This window comes from Priapulus caudatus, unplaced genomic scaffold (assembly GCF_000485595.1).
Source record: "Priapulus caudatus unplaced genomic scaffold, Priapulus_caudatus-5.0.1 Scaffold729, whole genome shotgun sequence".
Classification (NCBI taxonomy): Eukaryota; Metazoa; Priapulida; class Priapulimorpha; order Priapulimorphida; family Priapulidae; genus Priapulus; species Priapulus caudatus.
The window spans coordinates 145,787-159,724 of NW_014577790.1; the positions used below are offsets into that span (position 1 = coordinate 145,787).

At 49.5% G+C, this 13,938-nt stretch overlaps 1 protein-coding gene across 1 annotated transcript in view; it reads left to right on the forward strand.

Annotated features, from left to right (window-relative positions):
* LOC106813132 (protein VPRBP-like) overlaps positions 1-13,356 on the forward strand; it is a 21,893-nt gene extending 8,537 nt beyond the window's left edge. The window contains exons 5-17 of the mRNA XM_014817194.1: positions 523-661; positions 987-1,279; positions 3,324-3,425; positions 4,123-4,322; positions 5,114-5,252; positions 6,032-6,241; positions 6,893-6,945; positions 8,015-8,134; positions 10,250-10,324; positions 10,844-10,955; positions 11,539-11,730; positions 12,258-12,339; positions 13,223-13,356. Of these exons, the coding sequence (XP_014672680.1) occupies positions 523-661; positions 987-1,279; positions 3,324-3,425; positions 4,123-4,322; positions 5,114-5,252; positions 6,032-6,241; positions 6,893-6,945; positions 8,015-8,134; positions 10,250-10,324; positions 10,844-10,955; positions 11,539-11,730; positions 12,258-12,339; positions 13,223-13,356 (1,851 nt within the window). The remainder of the gene's footprint in view (positions 1-522; positions 662-986; positions 1,280-3,323; positions 3,426-4,122; positions 4,323-5,113; positions 5,253-6,031; positions 6,242-6,892; positions 6,946-8,014; positions 8,135-10,249; positions 10,325-10,843; positions 10,956-11,538; positions 11,731-12,257; positions 12,340-13,222) is intronic.
* Positions 13,357-13,938: the final 582 nt, after the last annotated feature.

The window sequence follows — 13,938 nt, forward strand, 5'->3', positions numbered from 1 at the left end:
GAGAGAGAGAGAGAGAGAGAGAGAGAGAGAGAGAGAGAGAGAGACTGAGAGCGAGCGTAAAATCTAGTTGTTTTTCATAAACTCTGATCCTTTTGCACCGACAAGAAGATAATTCGTAATGCTCTCACAGAAACTTGTGAGGTGCAAAACAGCATTAGCAGGTGAATAACATCACTCAGGCAAATATGGCAACGCTGAAAGTTGTAATTACGCAAGAAACTCTAGCTTATTGCGGTTATTTTATGCAATCATGGGAAATAGAGTACGATTAGGCAGCAAGTAAAATTCTAAAATTATAATTGCCTGCCAGCAAGATGTTGCTAGTAACAGAACTGAAATGAAGGAAAAAGTTCCCGTACTGACCAGAACTCTGACAAAATGTATTTCCGGCTGGCTAGTTCCACCGGTGTCCAAGATCCGATGTGTGCCTAGCATCAATCATCATCAGATTATATCAATATTAATTCATCAGATTGATACAATCACGGAACAAAGAACAGTTCGTTGTTCTTCCGCCGGCAGGTTCCCATCATGCTGCGGAGACTTCACGGTCTCAAACACAGCAACGAGAAGAATGCGGCGCAGACGTCAAGGTCACCGGGAAAAGATGGCGGCGGCCAGCGGCCATTTTCCCACCTGAATGCCAGCGCCACTCCGCAAGGTTGGTAGTGACCAGTTCGTGGTTGTTAGTTTGTTTCATGCTGTTGATTTCTTATACAGAATTATATGAATAAATATAAATGCTATATTTGTTTTTTTGTGGCGTGTGTTTGTGCGTGCGTGCGTGCGAGCGTGCGTGCGTGTGTGGCGTGTATGTACATACATATGTGTAGATGTGTATAGATGTATATGTAGCAGCGTAGATCAGTCGTATGAGGATGTACGTACATTCGTGTAAATCGAGGAGGCAGCAGCGGCAGTTGTTTGCGTGTGCGTGTCATCAGTAGCTACACGCGCACATCAGCGTTGGCATGGTAACATTGCAGCTGCATCAGTGACCGTCCCCGCGGCGGACATCAAGGAGGTGACCGCTGCTGCTACGGCCGACGGCTATCACCGGCGCGGTGACGACTCGCTGAACGGGGACGACCCCGCCCGCGACCCCGCCCACGACCCCGCCGCGGATGCACCGACGAACCACCCAGCCGATCACGCGACGATATCACCAGGTGGCGCCGGCAATGCGCTGAACCACCGAGCCGAGCACACGATGAGCCCGCCAGGTGGCGCCGATTCGCTGCGCAATCTCGGAGATTTGACGTCGCACGAGGCGGAACAGGTGAGGGGCGTGCGTCGCTCGATCGATCGCGATATCGTGAAACACAAGAACGTCTTATTTCGATGCTGTCTGTGTGAGAGAAGTCTTATTTCACTCTGATCGCATTAAGGCATTTTGCTGATGCAATTAACTGCTCATTCTTTGCTCCCCTTCACACACACGGGGTAGTGGCAGTGGATCTATGTCCTAGAGAGACGGTCCAGGCCTCCCCTTCACACACGGGGGTAGTGACAGTGAATCTATGTCCTAGAGAGACAGTCCAGGCCTCCTCCCCTTCACACACGGTGGTAGTGACAGTGGACTCATGGTCCTAGAGGCGGGCTCCCTTCACACACGGTGGGCCTAGTGACAGTGCTCTATGTCTAGAGAGACAGTCCAGGCCTCCCCTTAACAGCGACGGGGGAGGTGAACAGTGATCTATGTGCCGATAGAGAGAGGTCCGGGCCTCCGCCTGTCACACACGGTGGGTAGTGACAGTGGATCTATGTCCTACGAGAGACGGTCCAGGCGCGCTCCTTAAATTGATACGTCACGAATTTTCTATGGTGAAAATTTGTAAAATTTTCGTTGTCGCGCATTTGGTTTTAGCATTAAAAGTAAGAGAACTAACGGGACTGAAGCGGTATCTCAAATTCTGACGCGATTCTGCTAGTTTAAAAATACCAAGAAGACCTGGACGATTTGATATTAATGTCGCTGACAGTTAATGGTGCGCTCCTGCTATGTATGAGTACGAGTGGATGTTCAAATCTGAAGCCAATGAGTAGGAAGTATATGCAGCAATGTTAACCATAAAAAGTGAACAGAATTACTTATGATTTTGTGAAAAAGTGGTGATATATTTTAGATTTATTTACAGTGACGTATCACTTCTAACGCACGGGTGTGTAATGGCAGTATATATTCTGCATCCTGGTAGGTTCATAGTTAACGCGCGTGAGTCCGTTTCAGGTGCTGGCGGCGGGACGTCATCAAGCTTGAACGAGGGTCTAGACAGGCAGTAGCTGGGGGCGGAGTGGCAGCCGTACGTGATCGTCAGTACTGCATGTGGCGCGCGCTGGAAGCACTGTCAGCAGCGCAGCTCATACTGCGCTACCCGTTACGCGCCATGGGGAGTGCGACCGCGAGGTAGGTCGTGTCGTGTCTCGTGTGTGCGTGTTGGTGTGTGTGTGTGTCGCGTGGTGTGTGTGTGTGTGGCGTGTGCGGTGTGTGTGTGTGTGTATGTGCGTGTGTGTGTGTGTGTGTGTGTGTGTGCGGTGTGCGTGTGTGTGTGCGTGTGCGTGTGCGTGTGTGTGGGTGTGTGTGTGTGTGTGGGTGTGGTGTGTATGTGCGTGTGCGTGTGCGTGTGTGTGTGTGTGCGGTGTGCGGTGTGCGTTGTGCACGGCGGTGTGCGGCGTGGGTGCGTGCGGTGTATGTGTGTGTGTGTGTGTCTTTGTGTGTGGTGTGTGTGTGGTGTGGTGTTAGGGTGTGTGTGTAGTGCTGTGTGTGTGTGTGCTGATGTCTGTATCGTGGTATGTGCGTGTGGCTCGCGTGCGTGTCCGGCTGTGCGCGTGCGAGTGCGTGCGTGCGTCTGCGCTGGCCGTGCGCGGGCTGTGTGTGTGTGTGTGTGTGGTCACGTGTGCGTGTGCGTCTGCACTGTGTAGTGTGTGTGTCTGCTCTTGTGTGTGTGTGTGTGTGTGCGTGTGTGTGTGGTGCTATGGTCGTGCGTGCGTGTGTCCGTTGGCGTGCGTCGTGTTGGTTGTGTTTGTCTGGTGGGTGCATGCGTGTACACATGTGTATGTCCACATGTGTGCCTGCTCTGGTGCACTAATTTGGCTACAAATGTCATCAGGAGAAAAATCTATTAGTGAATACCAGCATACGTCGTCACAACGACTGCATTTAACATCTCTGTGCATCAAACTCCATTGCCACGACTATTGCATTATGCAGCTTCTGTCGCCATGACGACCAAATTACTCTTTCTCCATTGCCATGATGACCAGGGCGCTCAGTCTGCGTTGTTTCTCTTGCAGTTGCTCAGCTTCCGTTGTTTCTCTTGCAGTTGCTGAGCTTTGTGTTTGAGCATCGCGCCATCGACCTCGTACTTCACTACATCGACCTGAGCAAGAACAACGACGTACGCCTCGCCTTCGAGGCTCTCAAGGTGAGACGCGCCGCCGCAGACAGCGGCGCACCCTGGTGGTATAGTGATCAATACACTCGGTGTTGCCTTTTTATCTCACTTGGAAATTATGCTTGGGAAGGAAAATGGGTGGTTGTTCTCTGGATAGTTGTTCGATGCGTGGTTCCCTGTGTAACTGTTTGATTGATGGTTGTTGTTTGGATAGTTGTTCAATGATTTGTTCTTTGTGTAATTGTTTGATGGGTGGTTTTTCTCTAGATAATTTATACATACAATGGGCGCTGGTTCTATATGTGGTTGTTCAGCACGTTCGTTCCACGCCGATCATCATCTCCGTTCCATCTTCCATCTTGCACGTCGTCGTTCCATGGATAGTTGTTCAATGGGTGGTTGTTCTCTGGATAATTGTTCAGTGTGTTGTTCTCTGGATAATTATTCAGTGGGTTGTTCTCTGGATAATTGTTCAGTGGGTGGTCTCCTGGGTGGTTGTTCAGTGTGTGTGTTCGTTCACCGATCATCACCGTTCGTTCCATCTTGCGCGTCGTCGTTCCCTGGATAGTTGTTCAATGGGTGGTTGTTCTCTGGATAATTGTTCAGTGGGTTGTTCTCTGGATAATTGTTCAGTGGCTTGTTCTCTGGATAATTGTTCAGTGGGTGGTCCCCTGGGTGGTTGTTCAGTGTGTGTTCGTTCACTGATCATCACCATTTGTTCTTGCAGTACCTCGCGTCGCTGCTCTGCCACAAGAAGTTCTCGCTGGAGTTTATCAATGCGGGCGGCGTCCAGGTGATGCTGCAGGTCTACCGGCCGTCCTTCGCCGCCACGGGCGTCTCCCTCTGCCTCTACTACCTCGCCTTCTGCGAGGACGCCATGGAGAAGGTCTGCCTGCTGCCCGAACACACCCTCAAGGACCTTGTCAGGTAGGAGGCGCCGCTGTCGCGGTGTAGGGGGCGCTGCTGTCGCGATGTAGGGGTTCGCCGCTGGCGTCGTCAATGATAGATGTAGGAGGCGCTGCATGTCAGCGAGGTAGGGGCCTGCTGTCGCGATCTGGAGGGGGAGCTCGCTGTCGTGCATGTATGGGGCCGCTGCTGCTCCGCGATGTCAGCGGGAGCTGCCTTGTCGCACGGTGTAGGAGGCCGCCGCTGATCGCGATTGAGGAGGCGGCCGAGCTGCTGTCGCGTGATGTAGGGGAGCTGCAGTCAGTGATGTAGGAGGGCGCTGCTGATCGCATGGAGGGGGAGCTGCGGTCGTGGATGTAGGGGGGAGCTGTCTGCTCGACTGTGTGCTAGAGGCGCCTGCTTCGCCGATGTTAGGGGGACCTCGCTGGTCGTGATGTAGGGGACTGCTGTTCGTGTGTAGGGGCGCCGTGCGCCCGCTCTTTTTTTCGTTAGCCGTCGTTTGTTATTTTCGTCGAGGTAGAGTCAGGGTGCTGTCGCCACGGTTACCCCGCATCGTTGGGAGCGATTGCCACGGTTACCCTGCGTCGTTGCATGTGGTCGCCACAGTTGCCTTGCATCGTCGCGACCGCCGTTGCCTACTAGTCTGACCCACCATTCCCTCACGCGTCTTGCAGCTACGGACTGTGGCTGCTGGAATGTTCGCACGAGTCGGGTCGTTACGCGGTCGCCACGGTTACCCCGCATCCTTACACAAGGTTGCCATAGTTACCCTGCATCCTCGCGCGCTAATGTTATTGTCGTGTGTCTTGCAGCTACGGACTGTGGCTGCTGGAATGTTCGCACGAGTCGGGGCGTTGTCACGCTACGATGTTCTTCGGAGCAGCTTTTGCGTTTCCCATCGTGCTGGAGCTGTTTGACATACAGGACGGTCTACGCAAGCTGATCAACGTGGTGAGTGTGCCAGCATGGGTGAGGGAGGGGAAGGGAAGGGGAAGAGGAGGGGAGAAGAGAGGAGGGGAGGAGGAGAGGGAGGGGGAGGGAACTGTTTGACATACAGGACGGTCTACGCAAGCTGATCAACGTGGTGAGTGTGCCAGCATGGGTGAGGGAGAGGAAGGGAAGGGGAAGAGGAGGGGAGAAGGGGAGAGGAGGGAAGGAGGAGAGGGAGGGGGAGGGAACTGTTTGACATACAGGACGGTCTACGCAAGCTGATCAACGTGGTGAGTGTGCCAGCATAGGTGAGGGAGAGGGAAGGGAGGAGGGAGGGGGAAGAGGAAGGGAGGAGGGGGAAAAGGAGGGGAGGAGGAGAGAGGAGGAGGGAACTGTTTGATATACAGGACGGTCTATGCAAACTGATCAGTGTGGTGAGTGTCAGTGCGAGGGTGAGGGAGATAGGGGAGGAGGAGAGCAGGGGGCGAGAAGAGGAGAGAGAGAGAGAGAGAGCACAAGCACGAGAAAGAAAATTTAGACACAAGTTATCTTATACTGTGCTGAAGCCACCCAATACATTTAAAACAATCAAAGTGTAACTAGTTTGAATTATTGATGATTAATTACTAGTAATTAATTGTTTTTAAATGTTAATTGTTTAATTAAACCTTTCAATGGTTAATTTTTCCCCATTTGAAAGTTCAACAATCAAGTCACTCAAAGACGTACTAGTTACATGACGGCATCCTCGTAACCGCGGCGACCGCCTCGTAACCGCGGCGACCGCATCCCTGTTGCAGATGAGCACGCTGCAGGTGCTGAACACGGAGGAGCGTCTGCTGCTGACCGACGACGAGATGTTCGCGTCACGGCAGACGATCAGACACGTCGCGAACGCACTGCGGCGCTACCTGGAGGCGCATCTCGTTAAGAAGGTGGAGCAGGTGAAGCGTTCGAGCCTGCGCCAGCAGGGCGTGGCCATGCTCGCCTCCGTCCCCCCGTACAAGGTGAGCTAGGCTACCGTTCATGTGTTTCTAGATGGTGCATGTGTCGTCGGAGCAGGTGCAGCAGTTACACGTTCTTGTGTTTCTAGGTGCAACATTATAGGTGATGCAGGTGCAGCAGTTGTACGTTCTTGTGTTTCTAGGTGCAACATTATAGGTGGTGCAGGTGCAGCAGTTGTACGTTCTTGTGTTTATAGGATGGTACAACTGTACGTTCATGTTTTATAGATGTATAACTGTACTTCATGTGTTTCTAAGGTGGCAGTTTGTGGCGTCATGTTCTAGGTGCGCAGTTGAGTTCGTTGTTGTCTAGCTGTCCAACACTGTACGTTCATGTGTTATAGATGTGCCAGTGTACTGTGTTCTAGATGGTACAACGTACGTTCATTAATTTTTTTTTTTTTTTTATTAGGTGGTCAGTTGTACTTTGTGTTTCTAGGTACAATGTACTTCATGTATTTATAGGTGGTGCGTGTACTCATGTGTTCCTAAGAGGGTATAACTGTACGTTCAATGTGTTTCAATAGGTGGCAGTTACGTTCTGTGTTCTAACAGGGTAAACTGTACGTTCATGTGTTTATAGTGGTGGCAGTGTACACTGTAACGTTCATTTGTTTATCGGTGGTGCAGGTGTACAACTGTACTTCATTTTAAGGTGTGCAGGTGTCCGCAGAGCAGGTGCGCAGTTCACCGAGTGTTTGTTGGAGGACGTCCGTTGCGCATTGCGCTGGCAGCCTCGTCGATGCCAGCTGCTCTGCTCGGGGGCAGCATACAGCTACTGCTACACGTGTCGCCATCACGCAGAGTGGACGCGATACTCGGGCCAGTGAGCGGGTCAGCGGGTCACCCAGGGTCAGGGTCAGGGGTCACCCAGTTGTATAGGCAGGGGTCAGGTCACCCAGTGTGCAGAGGTAGCAGGGTCACCCAGGTGAGCGCAGGGGGGTCAGGGGTCACTCAGAGTAGTAGTGAGGTCAGGGGGGTCAGGGGTCACCCAGTTTGCAGAGGTTGGACAGGTCACCCAGTGGACAGGGGTCAGGGGTCAGCCCAGGGTGTATATTGAGCGGGTCAGGGTCACCCGGTGGCATAAGTGAGCAGGGGTCACCACAGGTGAGCAGGGGCCGGTCACTCCATGTGTGTAGTCAGGTGTGCGGGGCAGGCACCCAGGTGGTAGTAGTGTGCAGGGTCAGGGTCACCCGGTGTGTTAGTAGGTGAAGGGGTCATGGGTCCACCCCAGTGACGACTTGAGGTGCCGATCTCGTACCTTTCATCGTACGTTGTCACGCACATCAGTCAAGCCGGTTTACAATTAATCTCCCAATCAATAATTACAAGACCCATTACCTGTCATGGACAGACGTGCGCCGCTGTGTGCCCGTGCGTGCTGTGACAAACTGCGTTCCATCTTGCAAGCCGCTGTTTCGCCTCGTCACCCGCGAATTTTCCATCCAGTCACTCCGGTGTTTTTGCCTCGTCACGCCGCATGTTTCGTTGTCACGCAGTGTGTTTGTCTCGTCACCCCGATGTTTTTGGCTCGTCAGTCGCGTGTTTTTGCCTCCGCACCCGCGTTCGCCTCATCACGCCGCGTGTTTTTCCTCGTCCATGCGCGTTTTTTGTCTGTCACGTACGCATGTTTTCGTCTCCTCACCACGCGCGTTTTCGCTCGCACGCCGCGTGTTTTCGCTCGTCACCCGCGTTTTTCATCTCCCTGTCGCCGGCGTGTTTCCGCCTCCGTCACCCTCGTGTTTTTCCGTCTCACTCGCCACTGTTTTGCTACCTCAGGTCTGAGAGTCTAGTCAGCATCTTCGGAGCTCTGTCGATCTGCGCCGTCATGCCGAAGGTACAGCTGCAGCTGTGTGAGTCGCTCACGATACCGGGCGAGGAGGCCCCCCACCGTCGGGCGTGAGGTGAACACCTATACAACACATACACACGCCTATATCCCCACATAATATCCCCATACTATCCCCCCATATAATGCCCCATATATCCCCACATATATCCCCACATATGTCCCCACATATGTCCCCACATATATCCCCACATATATCCCCACATATGTCCCCACATATATCCCCCATATATTCCCCCATATATCCCCACATGTCCACAATATGTCCCCACATATACCCACATGCTCACATATGTCCCCACATATATCCCCACATATGTCTCCACATATTATAAATATCCCACATAGTCCACCCTATATGCCCCTAATATATCCCAATATGTCCCCAACATATATTCCCACATATTCTCCACATATATTCCCCACATAGCCCACCACATATACTCCCCCTATATCCCCCATATATCCCCCAATATGTCCCACATATATTCCACATATATCTCCCCATAATATCCCCAATCTCCTCCCCCATATGATCCCGCCACATACCAGTAAAAAACGCCGTATAAGAACATGATTTTTCGCAAGTTAGCTCTCAACAGTCTATATAAGGTGCTTACTGAAAAATTAGCCAAAGTTCTAAATAGGTTCTATATGTTCTCTTAATATGTACTAGCTGAAACCCGCGCTAGCGCGCGGCTTAGTGACTGTGAGCATGTTTACAGTACAGTAGTGTATGTCTAAGGTTGTTATATGGAGAGTTTAGTGTTGCACATGTTTTTTTTTATGTACTAAATGTACCCTAATGTTTTTATATAAGAACATTTTTATTTTCAGCTGAATGTGTCTTAGTATATCAACTTGACCCGCATTCAGCCTGAGTGTTCTTAATCGGACGTGTTCTTTTATGCATTTTCCCCTGTAAATGAATAATCACGTACTGTGTCTCAATAACAATGCAGGGGCTGGCCATGTTATTGTGAGCATGGCATTGCATTGTTATTGCACGTATGTTGAGCTGCTCTTTTTTATTTACCTGTGTTCTTTTTAAGTCCTTCATCTGCATGGAAAAATAGAATCCTACCTTAAAATCTTAGCTAGACAGGTTCTTATGTCAAAGGGTCTAAAAGGGAAATTACCTAACATGTTCTTAAAACTATGTCCTTATACGCGGGTTATTACCTGTATATCCCCAATGCAGCTTTCATATTTAAGGGCCGATCGCGCTCGCGCTCCACCGCGGACACCATAATGTGCCCATGTGCGTGGCACCATCGCGCCTCATAAAAATGGTTTGAAACGCGCACCAAAATCTTGTAATTATTTGAAATAGCAGCTCCATTTTACGGGAAATCTTCCAGCGGATCCCCGGAAATGCCGCGATTTCACAGTCCCAGGTCCTTTGTGAAACGTCTAATCCGTGAGGAGAAAAATTTTATAGGGGGTTAGAATGTACATAATTTTCATTTACCAGTCCAACACACTAACAGTCACCTTCATTTAATAACATTGATACTATAGGTTGCCTTACAATATAGACACGGCTTAGTCACAAATGTTGAGATTGTCAGACGTTGGCCATTGTGTTTATTGACCTGTCAATGTGTGTGTGTGTGTGTTTCATCCGCGCGTCTACGCAGCCGTATATATAGTACGCGATCGATCGATCGTGTACAAACAAGCCACCGCGTCACGCGTGACCTTGAGGCTATTTGCCCTATCCATAGAGTTGTCAATGTTGCAATGGATCGCAAGCCCTGACTGAAGTATCTATTCTAGCCCAACTCTAGTTTCAGTAGCCAATGAGAATGCAGCTTTCATACACGCTTCGTCGTATCTTAAAACAATGGCAGACCTTTTAAGGGTGTGATTTTTAGTGGAGCTCTCCATCATGCCTCTTAAGTGTGATTTTTAATGGAGCTCTCCATCATGCCTCTAAGGGGTGATTGATATGGAGCGTGAAAAGTCCCCCTATGGTGTTCTAGGAGTCATTAGTAGTCTCCTGTACTTTTCAAATCTGAAAGCCTGCCCAATATGTCCCCACATATATCCCCACATATATCCCCACATATATCCCCACATATATTCCCCCATATATCCTTCTTCTCAGCGTGAACGTTACAATATCGACTGCGCGGCACAATATTGCGAAGCATTGTCTTTAGAATCGCCATTGGCTTTAGTTCGTTCTATCTCAACACTGATTGGCTAGATCTAGAGCTGACTGTCAATCATGACAGGTAGGTCAATTCTGATAGTCTGTCACGCGTCATCGTTGCTGTTTTGCCATAAATCAAGGAAGGATCGCGGCGATGTGATTGTTACTGGAGGTGGAAGTCGTAATTTGTTGCGCGACTAGTCGTGTACCTGTGATTAACACGTGATTAATGCATAATTAACACGTGATTAATGCATAATTAACACGTGATTAATGCGTAATTAACACGTGATTAATGCGTAATTAACACGTGATTAATGCGTAATTAACACGTGATTAATGCATAATTAACACGTGATTAATGCGTAATTAACACGTGATTAATGCGTAATTAACACGTGATTAATGCATAATTAACACGTGATTAATGCGTAATTAACACGTGATTAATGCGTAATTAACACGTGATTAATGCATAATTAACACGTGATTAATGCATAATTAACACGTGATTAATGCATAATTAACACGTGATTAATGCATAATTAACACGTGATTAATGCGTAATTAACATATTATGACATCATTGCGTCGGTTTCAGCATATTGATCAGCGTTGCGGAGGGCGATCCAACACTGCTCGTTACCGACCCTGACGTACAGAGGGCAGCACTGGGCGTCATCATCGTCTGCGTGTGCGGGCCGCAGTCACGGGTAAGCTGCTTTTCGGTTGCCAGGCAACCCAAGTTTTCCATCGTTGCAGCCTGACATAGCTGCTCGATGTCTAACATTTGAATTTCTTGTCATAGCCTGACATAGCCTCTCGATATATGCCATTAAAATTTTTCGTCATAGCCTGACATAGCTTCTCGATATATGCCATTAAAATTGCTTGTCATAGCCTGACATAGCTGCTCGATATCTAACATTTGTATTTCTTGTCATAGCCTGACATAGCTTCTTGATGGTTAAAATTCATAATTTTCGATATATTAATGTATGCGTTGGCACAGTTGCCACGCAACCGTACATTTCCGTTGTCGTGGCCTGACATACCTGCTCAATAAAGCATAGCCTGACATAGCATCTCGATAGCTAACGTTAGTATTTATCGCCATAACCTGACATAACTTCCCGATGGATGAATTTCATATTTCTCATAACCTGATGTAACTTCGCGATCGCTAACATTTGCGCGCACACGGTAGATCTCCATCGTGGCGTTCTATTGTCTGCGCGTCGCGACCGTTCGTTTCCGCGCCTCACCGTCGTGTGCGTGCGTTTCTCGGCGCCGCAGCTAGGTGGCAGCATCGGGCGGTTCACGGGCGGAGCGGTGAAGCGGCGGGCGGCCGTGCGTAACGGCGAAGACATCCTCAGCAAGATGTGGAAGGCGGTGCGAGCGACGAACGGCATCATGGTACTCATCAGCCTCATGATGGTGAAGACTCCGATCACGGACGCCGACTCAATCCGCGCGCTCGCCATCAAGGTATGCGCGCTCGCAGCGACCTCCGCCGACCTCTGGTGACCTCGAGTGACCTTGGGTGATCTTTAGCCACTTCGAATTAATTTCTGAGATGTCAATTGACCTCAGGTCTACTTGAGTAACCTTAAACCATCTTGTGTGACCTTGTGACCTTCAATGATCTTGTATGAACTTGAGTGACCTTGAACGACCTTGAACGACCTCGAGTCACCCAGGGCGATGTCGAGCGTAGGGTCCTGTCCTATCAAGATCGTTTCATTTCTGGCTTTCAATTCGAGTCGGCACTGATGAAACTATGCAATTATATTTTGTTTTGATTTTGGGTCCCTCGTATGCAGTGTCAACATTGATTCTGTTTGTGTGTAAACCGACAATGGCTGTCAATCGATGGTGCTGTTTTAGACGGATGCCATTCTAATTATAATTTTAGTTCTTTTGCAATTTGCAGTTTGATTCTTCTGGTTCTAACTTCTAATCCTAATTCTAATTCATTATTTTCATTCTCATTCTTCTGTGATTGTTATGTGCAGGCGTTGGCGGGACTGGCGAGGAGTGATATTGTAAAGCAGATCATTAGTAAGCTGCCACTATTCAGCAGTGGCCAACTGCAAGGTAGGCTCATACATTCACCCAGTATGTATACACACACACACACACACACACACACACACACATACATATATACATATATATAGATACATCTGATATAGTGTACATAATTATACATAGTATATGCTGCTCATAGTGTGTGTGCGTATGCAAGCAAATCTACTCGGTAAACTTAAATAACAGAAATTTTCCAAACCACACTATTGAAATGTAGGGTTGTGTACTTTTGATCAACAAGTTACTTCCAAAGTTTTCGATTTATGATGCCATAACTACCTATAATATTTCTGATTCAACCTCGTCGGCTGACGTGTCGTCTGCTCTCCTCCCTTCATTCCGCGCGCGTGCGTGCAGTACCGATTATGTTACAGCTACCTATGATATTTCTGGTTCAACCTCACTGCTCCTGCAAACTAAACTAATTATGTGATGTGTCGTCTGTCATCTGATCGTGTCATCTGATCGTGTCATCTGATCGTGTCATCTGACCGTGTCATCTGACCGTGTCATCTGACCGTGTCATCTGATCGTGTCATCTGACCGTGTCATCTGATCGTGTCATCTGACCGTGTCATCTGACCGTGTCATCTGACCATGTCATCTGACCGCGTCATCTGACCGCGTCATCTGACCGTGTCATCTGACCGTGTCATCTCTCTGTGTTATCTGATCGTGTCATCTGACCGTGTCATCTGACCGTGTCATCTGATCACGTCATCTGACCGTGTCATCTGACCGTGTTATCTCTCTGTGTTATCTGACATCTCACCTTGTCTCTCCTCTCGCTCTCCATCATCTGACGATCATCGGTCATCTGACGTCATCTGACGATGTCATCTCCCATGTCATCTGTCATCTCCTCTCTCTCTCTCTCTCTTCCCCGCAGCGCTCATGAAGGAGCCGGTGCTTCACGACAAGCGGCCGCAGCACCTGCGCTTCTGCGAGCACGCGCGACAGCTGATCGAGCGCGTGACGGGGAAGCCAATGATGCCGTCTGAGCGACGACGTCCAGCTTGTTGAACTGGCTGAGCGACACCTCCGTGCCAAAAGATCAGCTACAACGACAAGGAGCTGCTGCAGCTCATCTACCAGCTCATTAGCTCGTTACCTTTGCTGAGCAGATGCTGGTAGATGAGCTGCAGCAGCTCCTTGTCGTTGTAGCTGATCTTCCCTCGTTACCTTCCCTCTCCCACCCCTCGTTACCCTCCCCTCGTTAGCTCATTAGCTCGTTACCTTTGCTGAGCAGAAGGGGAGGTAACGAGCTAACGAGCTAATGAGGGGAGGGTAACGAGCTAACGAGCTAATGAGGGGAGGGCAATGAGCTAACGAGCTAATGAGGGGAGGGTAACGAGCTAACGAGCTAATGAGGGGAGGGTAACGAGCTAACGAGCTAATGAGGGGAAGGTAATGAGCTAATGAGCGGAAGGTAACGCGCTAATGAGGGGAAGGTAGCAAGCTAACGAGCTAATGATGGGAAGGTAACGAGCTAACGAGCTAATGAGGGGAAGGTAACGAGCTAATGAGGGGAAGGTAATGCGCTAATGAGGGAAGGTAATGAGCTAACGAGCTAATGAGGGGAAGGTAATGAGGGAAGATCAGCTA